The 22,099-nt window shown below is 39.6% G+C and overlaps 1 protein-coding gene across 1 annotated transcript in view; it reads left to right on the forward strand.

Moving 5' to 3' along the window:
• Positions 1 to 1,589: 1,589 nt before the first annotated feature.
• Positions 1,590 to 22,099, forward strand: part of PINX1 (PIN2 (TERF1) interacting telomerase inhibitor 1) — a 36,724-nt gene continuing 16,214 nt past the window's right edge. Inside the window, exons 1-6 of the mRNA XM_007430524.4 lie at positions 1,590 to 1,746; positions 4,600 to 4,709; positions 5,602 to 5,694; positions 6,354 to 6,432; positions 7,258 to 7,350; positions 7,856 to 7,929. Of these exons, the coding sequence (XP_007430586.1) occupies positions 1,728 to 1,746; positions 4,600 to 4,709; positions 5,602 to 5,694; positions 6,354 to 6,432; positions 7,258 to 7,350; positions 7,856 to 7,929 (468 nt within the window). The 5' untranslated portion in view covers positions 1,590 to 1,727. The remainder of the gene's footprint in view (positions 1,747 to 4,599; positions 4,710 to 5,601; positions 5,695 to 6,353; positions 6,433 to 7,257; positions 7,351 to 7,855; positions 7,930 to 22,099) is intronic.

A 22,099-nucleotide genomic window follows, 5' to 3' on the forward strand; every position in this document is an offset into this window, starting at 1 on the left:
CCCTTCCCTGAAATGTTTTTGGCCCTACCCACTGTCAGAGTATGGTCCTTGATATTCCATTAAAACCTGGTGCAATGCTCAAGCCACTGGAAGTTGCATACCCTGTTCTAGTTCTAACTGTGTTTAGATGTTGCCACCAGGTATTTTTAGAATGAGCAGGACCAGTCACGGTAGCCCTGTTCCCATTAACTCATTTCTACTGGCTGTTGCAGCTTCAGATCTTAGTGGATGGAGCAGAATGGTTTGAAAGTCCAATTCCACTTGCATTAAGGCTTCTTTGGGCATGTAATTGAACACACGAAGAATCCCCATCCAAACCTTCACATTCAGTGTGTGGAGGTCTCATGTTTCAAGCTATAAATCTTTAGGAACTGAAGTACCCTGGATAGCTCAGATCCCCCTCCACATGTTCTAGGAGTGCATGGAAGCAATGCATGCTTTTAAAAAGTGCCTAAGGATGGTGGTTGAATGAACTTCCCCCTCACTCTGCCTTCTGGGCAAATCGCACAAAAAGACTAGAGACTTTTTATAATCTAACTTCTGAGAGCACGGATACCACATCTGAGCCGCAAAACATCAGATGACCACTAGTTGGCAATAGATATAGAAAACTCTAGTGCTTTGCTGTCATCTAGTTTATCATCTGGAGTTTTGCAACCAGTTATGGTTGCTAAAAGCAACACCAAACAGTACTCTTCAGGCTCTGACCTATCTTCATATCAGCCTGCCCAGAATCTGAGAGGCTCTTCACTGTCTGTCCCTGACTTATGAAAGCAACTAGGGTCACCCCACATATTGAATTCTTTCTCCAGGGGTGCAAATCTGACTCCTACATTACCAGCTTTTTGGTAACCAATGCTTTAAAAAATCCCAATATTGTAATTATTAAGCTATAATTGTCATTAATAGAGCTAGTTTGGTATAGTGGTTAAGGCATCAGGCAGGAGACCTTGAATTCTAGTCCCACCTTGGGCACAAAACCGGTTGGGTAACTTTGGGCCAGTCACTCTCTCTGAGCCTTAGGAAGAAGGCAATGGCAAACCACTTCTGAAATCTTGCTAAGAAAATTGCAGGAACTTGTCCAGGCAGTCGCTAGAAGTCAACACTGACTCAAAGGCAAAAAAAAAAAAAAATGTCATGAATAGTTTATTTGTGCTAGTTGTCTTATTGCACTATTTTAATATATTGTTTTCATTACACTTCATGAAAGCATTAGTATTTTAAGGGTTGCAGATACGTCAGCTGTAGTGATCGAAAGCTTCCCTTGTCTGGGATTTCAAATGCACAGCTAGCGGAGTTGTCCTTACATGGATTTCAACAGCGGGAAGGAAGTTGCGCCTTTGGATATCAGTTACAAGGCTGAGATAAAGATTGCGATAGATAAAAATGGGTTTGGCGCCGAGCTACAGTGCTGCTTTAAAACCCAAGGCTCTTCCCCGCCCCAAAAGTTAAAACACCGCGAGAAACTCTCTAACACCCTCCTACGGAGAGAAGAGGTTCTAGCTTTGGCTGAGATCATCTATTCTGCCGCCTGATCAAAGAAGGAAAACGCTCCGTCTCTTTCTTGGCCCCTCCTTCGGATTTTCCTAATCGATATGAACAGTCTCCTCAGTTCTTCTTTCCTTCGCCTCCTTTTATCAGGCATTTAGTTTGGCCGCCTATAAAGCGGCGGCCGCGGATGTCGTTGCGCGTCCGTGGTAGTGAAAGGCCCCCTCTTTTCCCGCAAGATGGCGATGTTGGCAGAACGTGAGTATGAAGCCGGTTGAAACGGAAGAAGTAGAAAACAGTAGAAGAGCTGTAATAAGTGAGATCTAAACTTGTATCGACCCAGGGTCCTCTTTCCAGGACAGGACGATTAGATACGGAAGGGAGGCCCATAAACAAAGCATGGAAGTAGCAGCTACTTCATTTTAATTCTTCTTCTAGCTGCTAGGTTTCAAAAGCATTCAGTCTCCGAATTTTTATTTGGTTCTAGTTGAAGATCTAAAGCAGTGTTTCTCAACCTTGGCAACTTTAATATGTGTGGACTTCACCTCCCAGAATTTCACACATCTTCAATTTGCCAAGGTTGAAAAACACTGATCTGGGCTGCAAACCCCGGGTGACTATTAGGTGGCAGCACAGGGAGTTCTTTGTATCTTTGCTCCATTTAATAGTATTCCAGATTTTCATAGCCATAGAACTTAGACTTTTGTGCTGTGCATTAAAGCAAATTATTTTTAAAACCACAGATACCCCAAATGGTATCAGAGGAGCTAGAAACAACAATATTGAGATGGGAGGGAGGGAGGGGTCACCTTCGTAACTTACTTGTAAGCACCCAAATGCATTTTAAAAGGCTGAGCTGGAGAGGCCATAGAAAGTGCCTGGAAGCTGTTGAGGAATGGATGGGGGGGGCGGGGGGGGGAAGAATCTCAGATTAAATCTTGTCAAATTTATCTGTGATATTAGTCCCACTAATATCCCATTACTCAGTGGAGTCACACTCCCCCTGAAGGGGATGGACCATCTGCAGCTCAGGGCTTATGTTTAAACAGCAGGTAGAAGTTATACCCTTTGTCCAGCTTTCACTGGTCCATTAGTTACAACCCTACTTTGACTGGGATGCCCTGACAGGTATAGCTCAATTGGATTATTATAAGGTACTCTGTGTGCAACTGCTTTCGGAAATGAGTTAGGAACTGCAGCTGGCACAGAATGTGGCAGCTGGACTGCTGGTGGGGCAAAGCCACTAATGCAGACAACAAAAGTTGTTGCCCTGGTTATCAGTAAAATCCTATGTGGTGTAGCATTGTGTGATGTAGCATCAGGAGATAGTAAGAACCATTTTGCCAGAATTAACTACCTGTCCAGTCTGAACATTTAGAAGGGCCTACTGAGGGCCCCATCCCTTCAAGACGTGCACAAGATGTAGGCCAAGTATCAGGCCTTTTCAGTAATAACCCCCACATTCTGGAAAACCTTTTCCCCCAGAGGTATAATTGGCCCCACCCCATCTGGCATTCTGTAAGGCCCTGAAAACCATCCTATTCTGGAGTGCCTTTGACCCAGAATGGTAGAGGACATCCTTTGTGTTAACTACTGTATTATTTTATACTTGGTATGTTATATTTTCTGATTATTTCTTGTTGCCTTATTCTGCCTTGTTCACTATGCAGAATCTCAGTTGATTGGGGCAGTTTACCAATATTATAAATAAATAAACAATTATTTTATGAAAATATCTAAAATAATTCATTTTGGAGCAGTGAATGCTTTAATAAGATAAATTAACATCTTTTGATTTGATAATCTATTACTGCTGTTTAATGTTGTCACTTTTGTTACCAATAATTCTGGATATTAAATTATTGTTGCATTTTTCTTTCATTTATATTGGAAATTGCTGTAGTTTTGTTTGAAGAAGAGTAGAGTAGATTTGTAAATATTATGCGTAATATTTGTTTTCAAGTTATCTCCACTTGAAGATTTGATAGACTGAGGAAACTCTGATAATTAATCAACAATTGATAAACAACTATTTTTAATCAGCAAAAAAGATTATTAAAAATAAGGCTACTTTAGCTGCTGCCCCCAAAGCACCTCCTTATCAATCTCTCCTCTATGCATTTTCTCTGGGCATCCTACTAAAAAGAAAAAAAAGTGCAGTTAGTCAACTATTTGTGAGACAAGTTATGTCAATTAGAGAACATTAAAAAATATCTAATGTTCATGGGCATTACAATCCAATACATCTGGAGGATGCTAAGTTAACACTGAAATAAATCATTTTGTGTGTTTGAGATCAGAACTATCATATACATTTCAATTACAACTATTTATCAGAGGCGGTTCCTATTTCCTGGCCCTTGTTTTTGGTCAATCATTATTCCCTTTTTCTTTTTCCTTTTCTTTGAACAGATTTAGGAGATGCTGCAAATGAATGTGTGCATGCACGGATTCACAAAATTACTACAAAATGGCAGACTTGAATGCAGCATTAGTTGCATTAAACATTTGTCAATACAGTGCTTTAAAAGTGCTTGTCAGTCATTCACCTAGTATCTTAGAATATTGACTGTTTTTCTTACAAAGCCATTTAGAACAGGATTTATTGCCAACTTTCCCTTCATTTCTTTATAAATAAACTTGCTTCTCTGAGCACAATCCAAACATGGAAATATGTATTTTAAAAATAATTTATGATGAAAAATCTAAGTGTACGGTTCTCCAATTTTTAAGCATGAAATTTAAAATTAGTTAACTCATTTATCCTATAACTGAATATATAGGAAATGATTTACAACATTTCCTATAACTGAATATATAGGAAATGATTTACAACATTCTTTATATTAGGAAACATTGTGGTTATTGGCTTGGTCAATCTGTTTTCTCCCACCTTTTGGAGCCTTTTCCTAATCTGTCTTTCTCTCTTCACAGAGCTGAGTGCTTCCTGCTGAGATTCCCAGTGCCTTGTTTGCTCATTCCCTAAAATGTTATTTAAAAGTCTTTACAGAAAGAAGTGTTTTGGTTAGAAGAAGCACTTTTATCAAGAGGAAAGGCTTCCTGTTTCAATTTTGAAAATGTAACTAGATCTCACTCCATTTTCTCTTACAGCACGTCGCAAACTGAAATGGTCTGTGGATCCCCGGAACAGTGCTTGGAGTAAAGATGAATCAAAATTTGGCCAGAAGATGTTGGAAAAAATGGGATGGTCAAAAGGCAAGGTAAATCTGTATGGAAGAAAATAATGGCTTACATTTTCTTTAGTATTTTCAAGGTTAATTATAAAATAAAAATGTTTATGAAATAAAATAAAATAAAATAAAATAAAATAAATATAATGGCCAGAATAAGAAATGGAATGGGGGTCATATACCCCTTTGGCCTTCCTAACGGATCCTCTTACATTAATCTGGGGCAGATTACTTTTCAAATAAAATCTGAAGTTAGGCTGAAACATTACTGTACTTTTTAATGCAAACTGATTTATTTCCCTTGGCATAAGGACACGCTTTGGAAGTTTATTCAAAACTTCCTGAAGTGACCGTCCTGAATCTGGTTGAGTTAAATCTTAAAGAAGTGTCTTGGACTTTCATTACAGGAATGCTGTCCCAGTTAAATTATTATATTTGTATTGCCTTATGATTGCAGAGCTGATGGGAGTAGAAGCACCTTCTAGTCCCATTTGTTGGCTAAGGCAGGGTTCCTCAACCATGGCGACTTGAAGATGTGTGGACTTCAACTCCCAGAATTCCCCAGCCAGCTGACACATCTTCAAGTTGCCAAGGTTGAGGAACCCTGGGCTAAGGAATCAAGAACCACTGAGAAGTTATACCTCAGAGTTTTCAGATTAGTAAGAGAAAGCTTCCATCTCTCAGACAAAAGGAGCAGCCTCAGGGACTTGCTTCCCTTTCTCTGCAAGTATGGATGTTTGAGTTCTGGTTGCTAGTTGCTTGAATATGTGTGAGTTTATTTTGTTTTCTAATTATTGCAACCTGTTGAGAATAACTGGATTGAAAAAAACCAACGAAATGAAACAGTGACATCCTTCTGCACACTAAAAACTAATGAGATTCCCCAGGACAGATCTTTCAGTTTGTCATTTGTTTCCACTAGGGGCTTGGGGCTCAAGAGCAGGGCAGCACAGAGCATATTAAGGTTCAAGTGAAGAACAACACTTTGGGATTAGGAGCTTCTGTCAGCCAGGAGGTAAGTGGAGCTAATAGAATTGATGCTACACAGGCTTGTAGCTCAAGCACTTACATTCAGATTTTAAATTTAGTTAGTTAGTTAGTTAGTTAGTTAGTTATGGTGAACCCAGGAACTTTTCTTAGGTTTTACAGAAGTACAATTAATTATACAAATTTAGCAGATGCAAAGTTAAGCTTAATTTGATTTGGAAGGGCACAAAAAACAACTACAATGCATATTGGTTTGGTTTGGCATAAATTTTCATAAGGGACTGAAAGGTTTGTTGCTTATAATTATTTAGAACGTTGATAATTTTAGTGCAAGACGTTTATTCAGTTTACACAGTAAACCAAAGTTGAAATGGAAGCATTACAATTTGTATGTGCTTCCAAGTGCTACCCATAGTTTTTCTGAATTGCTAAACCCCAAAGCTTCTGGAGGCTGCCATATCACATAAAGGATTTCTGGCATATCGTGAACCACAAATTAAAGCAGCTCTGAATCATGGTTCTCCTGTACATTTGGGAGTGCAGACCATGGTTTGGTTTCCAAATTTATGACAACTGTGATTTAGTGTCTGAATTTGAATCATTAGGACATGGAAGGAACATTGATAGTCATGGAAATAATTCCCAGTCAGTTTACATTTAAGCATTCTGTTTGTGTGTTGGGTGCAGGACAACTGGATTGCTCATCAGGATGACTTCAACCAGCTTTTGGCAGAGCTGAATAATTGTTATGCACAAGATGTTCCAGGTAACAGGATTCAACCTTGAGGGTATCTAGCAGTGAAACTCTTCATGTAAAATTACATATGTTGACCACATGAGGTCACTATTGCTGTTTGAGTGCAAGCATGTGAAATCAAAGCCACCTCCTACCCAGTCAGGCTTGCCGAACGTTTAGAATTTGGTGGGATTCGGGTTATGACCCTTGGATGAGTGAGCTTTATTCTCACACTCTGCTGATAGCTTTACCAAAATAGCGGTGCAAGGGGTTGCTTGTACTATGGAGGAGTGATCATTCTGAGATCCTCATCCTGATACAGATTTTCCTCTTTATGACCACCAACATGACTTTGATTGCATCTGAATTTGGCTTTTGACATCTTGATTGTCTTTGCATCTTAGTGTGCATTCACACACATTTCTGAAGGTTCCTGAGAGAACATCCCACATCATGACACACACAGGGAAAGTTGCCATTCCTAAGCACCCATTCTTCCTGTTTGTACTAATTCAAAAGCAAAAAATGAATTGTTGGTTCTCTGGCTGACAGCAAGGCTGAGAAGAACAAACATCCTTTACATGAGTTATTCACTGATGGAACTTGAAGGCAAGACTTTTATACCTTGTGGAGAAACTCAGGGAAGAGCAACAATTTCATTTCTGCCATAATGGTCATGTGAATAGTGTGGAAGCGGTTAGGCTGGCAGCAAGCTGTTGATATTTGTAAGAACCAGTAGAAGTGCACTGGGAAAACAAGAAATATAGGGAGGATATTCCACATTAGAATTCAGCCTGTCAGGAGAACAGTGCAGATGTTGGCCTCGTGTAATTGCCTTTTCTGTTTGTATTCTAGAAACTACTTGCAAAGGTAGAAAGAAAAAATTTAGCCTTGAGGAAAAATCCAAGATCTCTAGAAAACGAGTTCACTATGTGAAATTTGCCAAAGGTAAACTCAAATGAAACTAAATGAATCCTGTCATTCCTATCAGTAAAGGATATGAAAAACTCCATTAAAATGTTTATAATGTGTTCAGTACTGTAGCGTGTTTGACTGATAAGCCACACTGAAAAAAGGCCTCCTGTCTTAATTTAAATATATAAAAATATTGTTGAGAGTTAGAGTATTTGATGGAGAATGTGGAGCTTGGAAAGGGTTAAATTAGAAGTTGAGGCATGGGTGTTTCAATATTGTGGCTGTAGGATATTGGATACCAATTTGATTTTGATGCACATTGCAGCTTTCAGTTAAAGGCAGCGAGTTTTCAGTGTTTCCTCCAAATAAGATAACAGTCTAGTAGAAATTTCTCTGGTTTAAGCCCCATTGAAATGAATCAATTTTTTAAAAAGAGTATATGGAGAAAACTTTATTTTCTTCTTGTTCAGGCACATTGACCTAACTCTTATTCTACAACATGGCAATAAATGTTTGTTTTTTCTGCTATTCTTCCCAGGAAAAGATCTTTCTTCACGAAGTGAAGATGACCTATCCTGTATTTTTGGGAAACGCAAAATCAAGAAAATGCAAGTATGTGATTTTATTTGACATTGTAGATATGCATTGGACTGTATGCTTAAACAGTAGTTTGTTCTAATTACTTCCCTTCCACTGTGCATCAGCTTGAGTATTATAGATTGCTCTGCTGCATGTTCATATTTGGTTAATCCTGGGAGAGAAGGGAGGAGACATTGGAAGGATCAAGACAATCTGAGTTATCTGGGCTGAGGAAACCAGCTAGGTAGGACTGAATAGGAAGGGGGTGAATAATGGCAAATGTGAGCTCCTAGGAAAAGGTTCATCTTTTGCTTAGCCAGAAGCTAGACCATTCACTGACTCTGTAGTTGGGAGAGTCATCAGAGGTGTAACCCATGGCTGATAAATGAATCTAGCCACATGAAACTCTGACAAAGGAAAAGGGTGCTCCTGTGACTGTTTCAGATTGAAGACCTGCAAGTAGATTATTAGTGCCCATTTATAAAACGTTAGGCACAACATTCCACCTTTTGCATCAAAACAAAAAAGGCTTAGGAAGCATAGATCTCAATGAAACTGCATTTTCTGTTCCTGTAAACAAACCTTGTACTGCAAGGAGCTGTACAGGTATGTTTGGCCACAAATACCATACTTCATAACCAATTGATTGGAAATTGTGGGAATATGTGTCCAACACACCTGGAGAACTCAAACTTGGGAACAGTGTTGTAAATTCTCTGGAAATGTAGACGATATTCCCTTGATAGTGGAATTTGGAAACAGAATAACTTGTTGAGGAATTAGTATGAATTAATAATAGGGATAAGGTGATTAAAAATCAGCTGTGAAAAGTGTCAGTGTTTAACAGACAAGACTAGAAATTAGGCAATTGTTAAAGTTTTGTTTGTTTATTTTTATAAGAACTCTCATGTTTTATCTACTTATTGATTTGTTAAGTATTTGTTCCGAACTAATGCCTTTGGGAAAAATATAAAATCCTGGAAAATATGTGGAAATTGCAGCCTTCCAGATATCCAACCCCCATAATCCCCATTCAACTTAAGCCAAGAATGATGGGGAATGAAATCTAGCAACATGTGGAAGAGCACAATTTTCTTTGACCTCTAGTTTAATACAAAGATTCTAAGGAGCCTCAAATTTTAAGCCCTTTTGACTCTACCTTCTGGTGGGTATAAACAGTAGGAAAGAGCCTTCAGAGCCTGCTTTTGCAATACTCAGAAATAAATGGCTGGCCTCTGCTAGAAATTGAATATCAAACTAAAGATTCCTTTGGTCTTAGCTGTTTTAGCTCTTTTTCTGCTTGTAAGACAGCCATGTCCCTCTGAGGGGCTGCTTCAGAATAACTACTTGAGGGAAGTGAATGGATTTTTTAAAAATATTACTTGGGTCATTTCAACCATATAAATCATATAAATTGTTAGCTGCCTACTCCCAGACTGCCTTCCTGGCTCCTTAGAAGCTGAGGTTGTATGGTGATAGGGAAGCTTGTTTCATTCAAAAACTGAATTTCAAGCTGACTTTACTATGTAGACACATATAAAGCTCTTCTCTTTATCTAGTCTGGCGTGTGGGATTGGCTAGGAATCATAGAACTTGGTATTATAGGGTGCCCTTGAGCTCTTGGTATGCCTTTAGGATGTGGTTTAAGGTTTGTATTCTTTGGAAGATTGGCTCTAAACACACGCCCTTGATTTCAAAATCTTGGCATATATGAGTGTCATGCTTAAAAGAACAAGGAAATGCTAGATGAGAGCATCCCTGTATCTCTTCCTGCCTAGATAGGAAGAGTCCTGGTGTTCATCAAGATCTAGAGTTCTGTTGTCAGTCAAAGACTAGCACATCCAACTTTTTCAACTTGAGTATCTAAGCCAGATGGTTCAGGTGAGGAATATTCCTTTGCTAATATAGTTTTCAGCCCATATTTCTTGCTGCCTTGTTTAAATAGATCTCACTTCTGCCTTGTTGAATATTTCATGTCCTCAAGAAGCTCCACTATGCCTTTTCTCTTCTTTGTGTATGCACCAGCTCTTTCACTGGTTCCATAATACCAAAAACTCCTGTGATTGTTTTTCAGTTCTACTGAGTTTCAGACATGCCAAACCAGCATTGCTTTTTTGAAGTGAACTCTTTAAAAGAAAGGCCAGCAACTGAGTACAGGCTTTCTCTGACTTCCTAAAGGGGATTCTTATGTCAAGCATGATAATTTCTACCGGGCTTTCCTGATCTGGTGCCCTCCAGGTGCATTGGATTAGCACAGCCTCCCTTGGAAGAGTGAGATAACCTTGTCCATAACAGTAACAATAATATTTTTATATCTCACATCATTGACTTCCTGGGTTGCCTATCCTCTAAAACTGGACTTCTGAGCCTGACTCTTAAATTTTTTCCATGGAGGCAAATATTTACATTCTGCCAACTTCCAGCTAAATCTGCAAGTGGCAAAATAACTTTTGAGCGTCTGTTTCTTCCCCTGTGTGAGATAAACTCCCCCTTCTTGTCTTGACTTAGCTGCAGACAAGCATTTGGCCTCCTTGTGAGTTGACAGTTTATTTCCTTTACAGCAAATTATAAGGCTAAGCAGTACTGTGGTACATAACTAGTTAGAGGGAATTTCTGTCATCCTTGATGTCCTTGTTATATATAAATCACAACAAAACAGTTGCCTACCTGAGCATGCCTTAATTCAGATTGTTAGCGCTTTTCTCAGGGAGATGGTGGAACAATTGGAGTTACTGAATAGACTTCTACCAAGGAACCTTTAGCAAGGAGCCAATTGTTCAGGTGCTTACTTTTTTATTGTACTGAGCACAAGTTCTCAAGTCAGCTAATTAAAATCCTGTGAACTGGTGAAGAGCCAGGTGATTAAAAGATAACAAATATCCCTATCTTCAGAAAAGGTGGGAGGAAGATCCATGAACTGCAGAGCAATCAGTCCAACATCCATACCTGGAAAGATTTTAGAGAACATAATCTGGAAGCACCTTAAAAACAGCATTACCAAATGAGTGTGGATTTGTCAAGAACAAATCTTGCCAGATTAACTTTATCTCATTTTTCATCTGGTAACTTCCATAAAAGATTGTGGAATACAGTAAACACATCTTGACTGTAATAAAGTAAGGGAATAGTGTAACACTTTAGTGAATGTATAGCTTCATAGCTTAGATTGAATGGTTGCATCAATCAAAGTATAATTTCGGAAAGTAATCATTCTGCTTTAGTCAAGTGCTGTGTACAGTTTGTTTTAAGGATTCAGAAAAATTGAAACAGGATCAGAGAAGGGCAAGGAGAATGATTGGAGGGCTAGAAACTAAATTCTGTAAATAGAAATAGAAAGAACTGAGTATGTTTAACCTTGAGAAAATATGATAGAGGGTTGGATATTAAGCATTTTTCAGATGTACCCAAAAGGATATCACATAGAAGAAGATCAGGGCATATTCTGTCTTGTACTAGAGAACAGGGCACAGGTTTAAGTTACAAGAAGGCAGATTCCAACTGAATGTTAGAAAAAAACATCCCAGACATCCCAGCAGAAACCAATTACCCAGAAAGGTGGTAGGCTTCCTTTCATTGGATGTATTCAAGCAGAGATTAGACAGCCATCTGTCTGGAATGCTTTAATTTGGATTCTTTTACTGAAAGGGGATTGAACTCATTGGCCTAAACTACCCCTTCCAGCTATGATTCTGTAAAATACAGAATACAAAAAAATAATACTATAATAAAGGCCCATTGAAAGAGATGCATCTTTGTAGATTTTCTGAAAGGAGAGTGAGGATTCAAAATATGTCCTTAGGGTGAATGTGTTCTAGCCTGGGAGTGGTAAAAGAGAAAGTGTTCCCCCATCTGCCAGGTAAACAAACATTGGACAGTGGAAGTGTGTTTAGAAAGGTCTCTTCTGCAAATCTTTGTGAGACAAGTTCATAATGGAAGAGATGGTTCCTCAGGTGGTCAAGCCCTAGGTTTAGAGCTTTAAACTTCAATATCAACACCTTAAACTGTGTCCAGTAATCAGTTGGCAATCAGTGCAGGGTTTTTTGTTTTTTTACTTTTATTTTGGTCTTGTTTGATTTTTAGTTATAAAATGGCATTTTATTGGCAGGAAACTATAACATCTGTCAGGAAAAATAATGAAGTGGCTTCTCCATAATTTAATGTAATTATTGTAATGGCACTTATTTAATTCATTGGAACAATGTCTATTTGTGTTTCATAGTATTAGACACAACAGTAGCTTAAGCACAGGAAAGTTGTGATCATGTCAAGTATACATAAACTACAGCTTGAAGAATGAGGGTCATGGTTTGGAAAGTCCCATTTAGTGTAATTTTTCAGGAACCTTTTGCTTGTCTCCTGTGGCCATGCCTGGAATATATTTTAGTGCTGCCCAGGACCACAAGATGAAACATGACTGAGCCACCTTGGAACCTGGAAGGTCCATTTTCAGCAGCCAGTGGTGCAGAACAGAAAGGGAGCGATTTCCTAATCAGTAAGTGAACCTCAGAACACTTTGTTAGCATGAAAAGATTATTTCAGGACTTTCTTCAGCAGATGGAAGGTCCTACTTCTCTGTAGGCCAGAAGAACCATCTACTGCAGCCTGGTTAGGGCCATTTAAAGAGAAAGGTGAAAATAGAGGTATACTTTGGCTACTTGTAGTTCTGTCAGGCTTAGATGCGCTTCCTTATTAGGCTGCTCTGCTTTTTCAGCTACCTCTTGCATAATAGAGATTTGAGGTCCTTGATGCAGTTTTCCAACTGGAATTCCAACAGTAGGTTACAGTTCTTCTGTCTCATGGTTCTGTAATCTGTGATAAACTATGATCAAGAGTGATGGCAGGCAGAAAATTATGAAGAGAAGTAGTCATCAACTCTTCACTGAGCAACATCTCCGGCACAGATCTTTTAGTAGAGGGTATGTATGTGTCCTGTTGCAACTTCTGGACCACATATACTTACCACATATACTTACTTCTGTACCACATATACTTACATAAACATGGGATGTTGCCAAAGCATAGGCCTTGCTCTGACCAGCAAAGGAAAGGTCACAACTGGCACCCTGGGCATAATTATGTGAAATTATTCCTCATCATGCCATCTGCAAATCTGCAGTGACTGTAGAGATGAAGAAATATTCATAGACTGTGAACCTGCATTTTCAGAGCAAGTACAGTCCTGTCCAAAACATACTGCTCATTTCCAAGTGACCAACAGCACTTATATCTTTTCTGGATCTAATTTTTTAAATAAATTTTTTATTAAAGCTTTTCAACAAGTGGATAAAAACTGGATCTAATTTCATGTTTTCCCCCTTTATTTAGTTCATTTTCAAACACAATCATTGTTCAAGTATAATTGCTTCTGTGGGGTTTGAGAGCAAGGAGCAAAAGAGCTGGATGTCATCAGCATACTGATGGCACCTGATTATATTCTAAGTAACATCCCCAGCAATCTCATGTAAAATGTTGCATTGCATAGGAGACAAAATTGAACCCTTTGAGATACCATAAGTGCCCTGGGGCAAAACAGTAGTCCTCAAGCACCATCTTCTGGAACCATTGCAAAAGACTGTCTTAATATCTAATCTCACAGAACAGTCTGAAAAGGTACCATGGCAGTCAATTGGAGCAAAGGTGGCTATGAGATTCAGGAAAACTAGTGGGACTGCATTTCTCCTATCCATTTTCTACCGTAGGTCAACAACCAAGACAAAGCAAGCCCAATACTATATACTGGCTGCATCTGGAGTTGCAAGGCCACCATCTTGGTCACTTTTCCAAGAAATTGAATCTTTGGGACTGGCCTATAATTACACAGATCTGCCCAGTCAAGGAAGGTATTTTTTTTTCAGTAGAGTTCTTATAATTTGATTTTTTAGGCAATGAAATGTGTGGCTCCTACAATGAGCCCCTAATCGCTCCTATTAACCATGGTGCCAGTTTATTCAGTGTGGATGATGTAGAGGGAAAGAAACAAGCCTTCGGTGATACAGGGGGAAAATCCTGAAGTTCTTTACTACATTTTTTAAAATGTTTTTGTGCCTTTGAGTCATTCTTAACTCCTGGCAACTACATGGACAATTCCATGCAATTTTCTTGGCAACATTTTTTCAGACATGGTTTGCCATTGCCTTCACCTTAGGGCTGAGAGATAGTGACTGGCCCAAAGTCACCCAGCTGGCTTCTTGCCTAAGGCAGGATTATAATTCACTATCTTTCAGTTTGTAGCTCAGTTATTTTAACCACTATACCAAACTGGCTGTCTCTTTAGTCCATACCTGATCTGATTTCCTCCATTTATATTTCAGTTCTCTTCCTGTCTGTTTCATTGTACTCGGCTCTGTAATAACCAAAGGAGCTGCTTAGATATGCAAGGGGGAAGATAGCATTTAGGAATGATTGTATCAATCCCCAGGGCTGCCTCTGTTCCACAGATCAGCCATTGCTTCATTCCTTTCACCAGGAGACAAGATGGGAAACTCCTAGCACATTCAGGAAAACATCTGGATTCATCAGGTGCCTACATCAGACTAATTTAATCATTCTTTCACTCCTGTATAGGTTTGTACCTTTAATATGGAATTAGTTAAATAGTTTCTTCTTATGCCTGTCTCCCTTTAAATCTCTTTACTTGTAAGATAGAAAAAAATAACATTTTGTTAGTTCCTATGTGATTAAACTCCCTGCATAACACACACAAGCATGCTTTCCTCTATGCTTCCTTCCCCCATCCAGTTGTGTTTTGTGACAAAGCTTTATCACTAAGTGTGTTCCTGAAAGAGACATAAAATTTGGTTTCATTTTGATGGGGATGGGAACATGCATTCACAAGAATGGTGTAAAATTAGAGAGTCACACTTTGGACACAGAAAAGAGCATTATGCACATCCACATACCGATTATTGAGCTGTCTTGATTAGTAAGAGCCTTCCTTTCAGACATGTCGTTTCAACACATTAGAAGTTGGAAAAGTGACATCTCCACCTTCCAATCCTTTCCCTTGTTTGGTCATGTCAAATTACAGTCCTTCTGGGTGATGCTACTCTCTTAAGACAATTTCCTGATTACTAACACATTTTTCTGCTCAAAGTTTCCCTTTCCTGATGCACACATTTCCTGATGATCATCAGATGAATTGAATGAAGGGGGTGGGCTGCGTGTTCAAGATTTGAAACAGTGTTGGCAGTGTTAGCCATTGCCCATTTAACCTTATGAGAGATTTCTCATTTTCCCCCTTAGCTACAGAGAACTGGATAACCTAAAAGGCCTTGTGATTGAGCTCAGTCAATAGAACAGGAGGGGATAGAAAAAAGTAGATCAGGATTTACTAGAAGATCACTTGGTCATTTCCAATAGATGAATTGGTTTAAAAAACAGCCACAAAAATTTCCAGTCTCTAAACTAGCTATTAAAATGTTACTGAAAAAATTCTTCAAACGAACAGTTGGTCAGAGGGAAGAGAAAAAGAATCCCGCTGAGCAAACTGTTCATTTGAAGAATTTTTTCAGTATCATTTTAATAGCTAATTTAGAGACTGGAAATTTTTGTGGCTGTTTTTTTAACAAATTGATCTATTGGAAATGACCAAGTGATCTTCTAGTAAATCCTGATCTACCTTTTTCTATCCCCTCCTGTTCTGTTGACTGAGCTCAATAGAACAGGAGTTTATGCTGTTCTGATCCACTTTTGCACCTGATATTTTTAGTGGCTCTTAAAGAACTATTAAAGAACAAGACCAATCCCAGCAGGTTGAACTCTGCCCAGTCCTAGTATATAATGACTTTGCAAGGAGAGGGTTCTCTATTCAAGGCCTGGTATTTCCAACTTTAAAAAATAGCAGATAAATTTCTCTACCAGAGATGCTAGAAATCTAATATAAGTCAGACTAAATAGTGACTGAACTAAGTGGATAAATAATCTGAGCTGTTTTAGTGGCCATTTGTCCATCTACTAATCATCCACAGATCAGCTTCCCCATTCTTGACCGCTATATAGCACAGAGAGCACGGAGTACACTGCAGGAAAGTATTTAAGAAAAGTATTTAAAGATCTTGAAGTGAGAAAGTACAGGATGTAAATGGGAGTTGGAACATCTGTTTGCGGTGTGTTTAGTCAGAGTTGGTCCGGGAAGCTCTTTACATATTAGGTTCTAGGTTTATATGCTGTCTTTCACAAAGGTTAAATGATGGGGGAAAGCAGCTTTCTAGGATGATTTACAAAGCAAATGAAACAATGAAAGCAATACAATCTGTAAATTACAGATCAAAATCACAAAAGGAACTAGACAGCACAGGAGTGAAATCTTCAGTTGAAAAGCTTGTTCTGGGAAAATAAAAACACTGATAGCAAGACTGATAGCTGCAAAAATGACATTGCCTTAGGGACCAGGTGAACCTTTCTGGAGAAATCATCTCATAATTGGGAAGTCCTGCTCAAGAAGTCCTTCTTCTTGATTACCAATCATATTAACTCTATGGGTAGAAACAAATGAAGAATCACTCTTCATATATAATAAAGGTGTGGATTTTCTGTATCTGTCTATGAAATGTCTCTAATGGATCAGTATGGTTGCTTCTGGATTTTTTCTTCTTGCATACTGTGGAGAATGTGGTTTAGGTAAAGGATTTTTCCATCTCAGAGTACTAAATCCTGTGACTGATCTATGAGAAATTCAGGATAGGCCAAAGGAAGTACTTATTCAGATAGTGAATCATCAGACTATTGCATATACAGTAGTTGTGAAGATGGCCACTAATTTAAACTGCTTTAAAAGGGGAGTAAAGTTATTGGTGTTTACCCATCATGACAAGTATATATGTTACTTCCAGTAATGTAGGCAGTATGGCCCACCATCTCCTGCAAAACATATGGCGTGGGTTTTTCAAAGGCATCTGATCTGATTGGTCTCTGTGCCAACAGACACTTAAACTAGGTAGATTTTTGGCCTGACCCAGCATTGTTCTTGTGTTCTGTGGATAATATTCATGGCACCTATATGGAGTTTCAGGGTCAGTAAGAAAGAACTATTTTATGTCTGATTTTTGAGGGGCGGGAAGTGTCGACCCTTCTCACAGGACAGCATTGGGGGGAAAAAATTGAGATGGGCCCTTAAATGTTAACTGCAAGAACATTTCTTATTGACTTCTGTGCCTGCATTCATTCCTCCCATAATGTGAGTCAGCATTCTTCAACTTGAGGACCCTCTTGGTGTGTAGATTTAACCCCCAGAGTTCCCAGCCAGGTGGGCCATTGCTGAGAATTCCAGAAGTTGATGTTCACACATCTGGATGGCTCCAGGTTGGAGAAGGCTAATATAAGTGGATGAGGAAAAAGTTAAACTAGTACTTGCCTTACTTTGGTATAATATAAACTTTTCCAGCAGTCTGGAATTTCAGAAATGGTGTTTTTAAACACCCACAATCATTCTAAAATGTATTGAGGACTTGCTTAGGATATAAACGCTTTTTGGTATATCTGTATAAATAGGTGGTACATGTCAAATGATGCTCAGTTGCCTCTTACATTGGTGCTCTTGTAACCAAATGGGGGGGGGGTGTTATATAAATAATAATAATAAAATTAATAAAACCCAAAGATAAGGCAGCCACACAGAATCAAGCATAGAGCTACGAAAGAATTTGCAGTTTCACCCCTTCTCCTGCCAATTCCTTCATTGGTGAAGAATCTCTTCTCTAGCCATTGATTCCTTGGGGGGTTTGTTAGGGCCCAATGCAATACCAAGAGCGGGGAGGAAATTTGGTTTTGATTTATTATCTGGCCTTCTCATTCGGTCACTTCGATAGGCTAAAAGAGCCGAGTTGGCTTTAATGTGTCGCCATTAGAGACCGAACATTAGCTGGGATAACCCATCATGCCTCACAGTGAAAAATGTCCCCTGATTGGCTAATTAATCAGTCAACGGGGAATGACACGACTCTTCGGCTTGAGGGACTCTGCTGTGGAGGTAAACAGCCGTGTTGATAAATGGTCTCTTCGCAAATTCATATATCAAGAAAACTTAAGTCATTTTTTAACTGTACTTTGGCTGAAAGCAGGATTGCTTGTCTTCCACAATTTTCTCCATTCCTGTTGTTTTTTCTTTTTTTTTTTTTAATTCTGCTGGCTTTGCTTTTTATAATATTTGGGACACAGTGAAAAGTATGGAGAGGAGCAGGCACCTCCATGGTGACGATGACTAGAGGTTGCTGTCAGGTTCTTAATGGGAGCTGGCTCCCTAAACTGTCTCCAGGGGTGTTTGCAGGGGCAGCACTCACCCCGGCACCAGTGAAGCATCCCCAAGCATGTTCCAAAGTGTTGCCTTACTCCTGAGCAACAGTCAACAGCTTGCTAAGCAGTGAGAATAAGCAGACCTAAGTAAGAAGCAACCTTGTTGGTTTGGGAAGTTTTAAATTCATGCAGGATAGAACCACACTGGCTATATAGAGGCCTGTGTTACTGAATACTAGTGGCTACTTGTGAATCTCTCTGTATGCTTAGCTTTCCCAATCCCATTGTTTGTGAGGGAGAAATGCATTACTATGTAAAAGAATCACCAGTAAGACAAGTAAAAAATAAAGCTTTAAAAATCAGCTCTTGTTCAACTCTGACTGCTACAAGACAGACCCATCATATTATACTACTTCTGAAATTTGTGCAGAGGTAAGCTTTTGTGGATCTCCAGAATGGAAGGGGCTTAGTGCTTTTGAGGTGTGTCAGGGCAAAGTTTGCTCAATATCTACATATATTCCTGACATAAGAAAAAGCATGCTGATTCTGGAGTTCCAATATATAATTTTCCACCTGTTGCTTCTAGTGGGAGTTAATTTATCAAAAAACAAGCAAGCTAGCAGAAACTAGGGCAGGAAAAGGGAAAAGCTGTTTTATTAACTTTAAATAAAGCAGTTCTTCTACCATGAATTGCCCCATCCCCACTACGTAGTAGGGTTGCACCTTAATAACCATGTTTAAGTAACTGAGAGGCATCTATGAGAGTTGATGTCTTCTCACCTTGAGTGCAGGTGAAGCAAAAGTGCAGGTGAAGCAAGAGAGAGCATAATTACGTTCAGTGAAGAACCTTGAAGAAATTATCTAATTAGGAAAGTTGCAGGCAACTACCACCTACCACTAAGAGACTTTCTCCAGCTAATGCTGTAGTACAATAGATTTGATCCCTTGCAACAAAACATTGACCTCCCTTTCAAGCTATGACTTCAGGAGGCCAATGTTGCATTATGGCTAAGCTGGGAAAGCAGGCAGTGAACTGAGGTCATCTTCCCCACTCTGATGAGCTGGAATTATCACAGCTCCGCAATTCCCAGCCAGCATGTTGTAGTCCCAACACATTTATTGAAGGGTATCAGATTTGAAAGAAACTGATCTGAGTGCTGTGCCTCTGTATCCCTGAGCCTATTTTTATTGCTCTTCCTCAGCGATCATTTTTAAAATAGCAGTCTAGAACAATAGTTTTGATCACATTCAGGGTGACTTTTCCTCAGTATTCAGAATTATAATCTTTACTCCTGTTTTTTTGTGGTTAAACACTGTGTTTTGTAAATTCTTTTCTTAGGGCTTCTGAAGTTGAAAAGTGATTAAGGTTCAACAGGCTTCCTAAAAAAAGTCAGATGACCCATTACTTCTGGTCATCTTCGTAATAAGGTTGGAGGCGCCAAAGCTCAATGAAGAAGCTCATGCTTCAGATGCAGAGTCCCAGATTCAGTTCCAGTATCTCCATTTAAAGAGGTTCTCAGGTAGCCATTCTGGGAGTAATTTTCTTCTATGGCCCTGGAAGTAAATTACAATAATCAGCTCAAATCAATGTTTACAGAAGGACCAGGTCAAAGGCAGCCAATATACAGTGGGGCAAAAAAGTATTTAGTCAGCCACCAATTGTGCAAGTTCTCCCACTTAAAAAGATGAGAGAGGCCTGTAATTTTCATCATAGGTATACCTCAACTATGAGAGACAAAATGGGGGAAAAAATCCAGAAAATCACATTGTCTGATTTTTAAAGAATTTATTTGCAAATCATGGTGGAAAATAAGTATTTGGTCAATATCAAAAGTTCATCTCAATACTTTGTTATATATCCTTTGTTGGCAATGACAGAGGTCAAATGTTTTCTGTAAGTCTTCACAAGGTTTTCACACCCTGTTGCTGGTATTTTGGCCCATTCCTCCATGCAGATCTCCTCTAGAGCAGTGATGTTTTGGGGCTGTCACTGGGCAACACGGACTTTCAACTCCCTCCAAAGGTTTTCCATGAGGTTGAGATCTGGAGACTGGCTAGACCACTCCAGGACCTTGAAATGCTTCTTACGAAGCCACTCCTTCGTTGCCCGGGCGGTGTGTTTGGGATCATTGTCATGCTGAAAGACCCAGCCACATTTCATCTTCAATGCCCTTGCTGATGGAAGGAGGTGTTCACTCAAAATCTCACGATACATGGCCCCATTCATTCTTTCCTTTACACGGATCAGTCGTCCTGGTCCCTTTGCAGAAAAACAGCCCCAAAGCATGATGTTTCCACCCCCATGCTTCACAGTAGGTATGGTGTTCTTTGGATGCAACTCAGCATTCTCTCTCCTCCAAACACAACGAGTTGAGTTTAGACCAAAACATTCTACTTTGGTTTCATCTGACCATATGACATTCTCCCAATCCTCTTCTGGATCATCCAAATGCTCTCTAGCAAACTTCAGACAGGCCCAGACATGTACTGGCTTAAGCAGGGGGACACGTCTGGCACTGCAGGATTTGAGTCCCTGGCGGCGTAGTGTGTTACTGATGGTAGCCTTTGTTACTTTGGTCCCAGCTCTCTGCAGGTCATTCACTAGGTCCCCCCGTGTGGTTCTGGGATTTTTGCTCACCGTTCTTGTGATCATTTTGACCCCACAGGGTGAGATCTTACGTGGAGCCCCAGATCAAGGGAGATTATCAGTGGTCTTGTATGTCTTCCATTTTCTAATTATTGCTCCCACAGTTGATTTCTTCACACCAAGCTGCTTGCCTACTGCAGATTCAGTCTTCTCAACCTGGTGCAGGTCTACAATTTTGTTTCTGGTGTCCTTCGACAGCTCTTTGGTCTTGGCCATAGTGGAGTTTGGAGTGTGACTGTTTGAGATTGTGGACAGGTGTCTTTTATACTGATAACAAGGTCAAACAGATGCCATTACTACAGGTAACGAGTGGAGGACAGAGGAGCCTCTTAAAGAAGTAATTACAGGTCTGTGAGAGCCAGACATCTTGCTTGTTTGTAGTGACCAAATACTTATTTTCCACCATGATTTGCAAATAAATTCTTTAAAAATCAGACAATGTGATTTTCTGGATTTTTTTTCTCATTTTGTCTCTCATAGTTGAGGTATACTTATAGTGAAAATTACAGGCCTCTCTCATCTTTTTAAGTGGGAGAACTTGCACAATTGGTGGCTGACTAAATACTTTTTTGCACCACTGTATATTACTATTTACTATTACTTTGGCAAAGAGAGAAGTAATTATCTCCACAGCCTGCATACAGCTCTTCCCCTCCTCATCTATGGATCCCAAAGTACCCAGAGATTGTGCTGCTAAAACTCAGTGCCAAACTGGGCAATTTTTGGTGCAGTGCAAAAATGCTGAAATACAACGGGAAATGAAGTGCTGAATCTCCACAAAATAAAACAAGCTCTGTTTCCACCTATTGACCTCCCTCCATCTCTTTGGGTGTCCACAGCTCTCACTGCTTTGATCAAAATGACAAAAGCAGTGCTGTGCCACAACCGCTGCCCCTTTTGGATGTGTGCGCTACATCACAGTGCATGCGCAAAAGGGGCAGGGTTGCTTTTATCAGACTGGCCAAGATTGATTCCCCCTGCAGACTCGCTACCCACCTCCATCACTTTCCTGCTGAAAATAGACTGAGTTACTCCATTGTGAATGTGGTGGTGAAACTGCTCCCCCTCCCTGTCTTGCCTACCAGAAACAGGGTGAGGCAGCGCACCACAAAGTCAGTGGCAAAACTGCTGATTGTTGGCTGCATAATTTTTGTGGGAATAATGTCAAAATGAAGCTGGAAATTAGTGCACTATGTCTCTGAGGCAAAACCCATTCCTTTTCACCTTTAGAAAGCTTTAGAATCCTCAAAAACAGAAGATAGTATTATTTCTTTATGATCCTTTCTCCTCCTGAGATGTTACCACATATGGAAGGCTTCCTGCAAT

The sequence above is a fragment of the Python bivittatus genome, unplaced genomic scaffold (genome assembly GCF_059951505.1).
Source record: "Python bivittatus isolate LINGU-HERP-01145 unplaced genomic scaffold, Pbiv_v1 ctg000690_np1212, whole genome shotgun sequence".
Classification (NCBI taxonomy): domain Eukaryota; kingdom Metazoa; phylum Chordata; class Lepidosauria; order Squamata; family Pythonidae; genus Python; species Python bivittatus.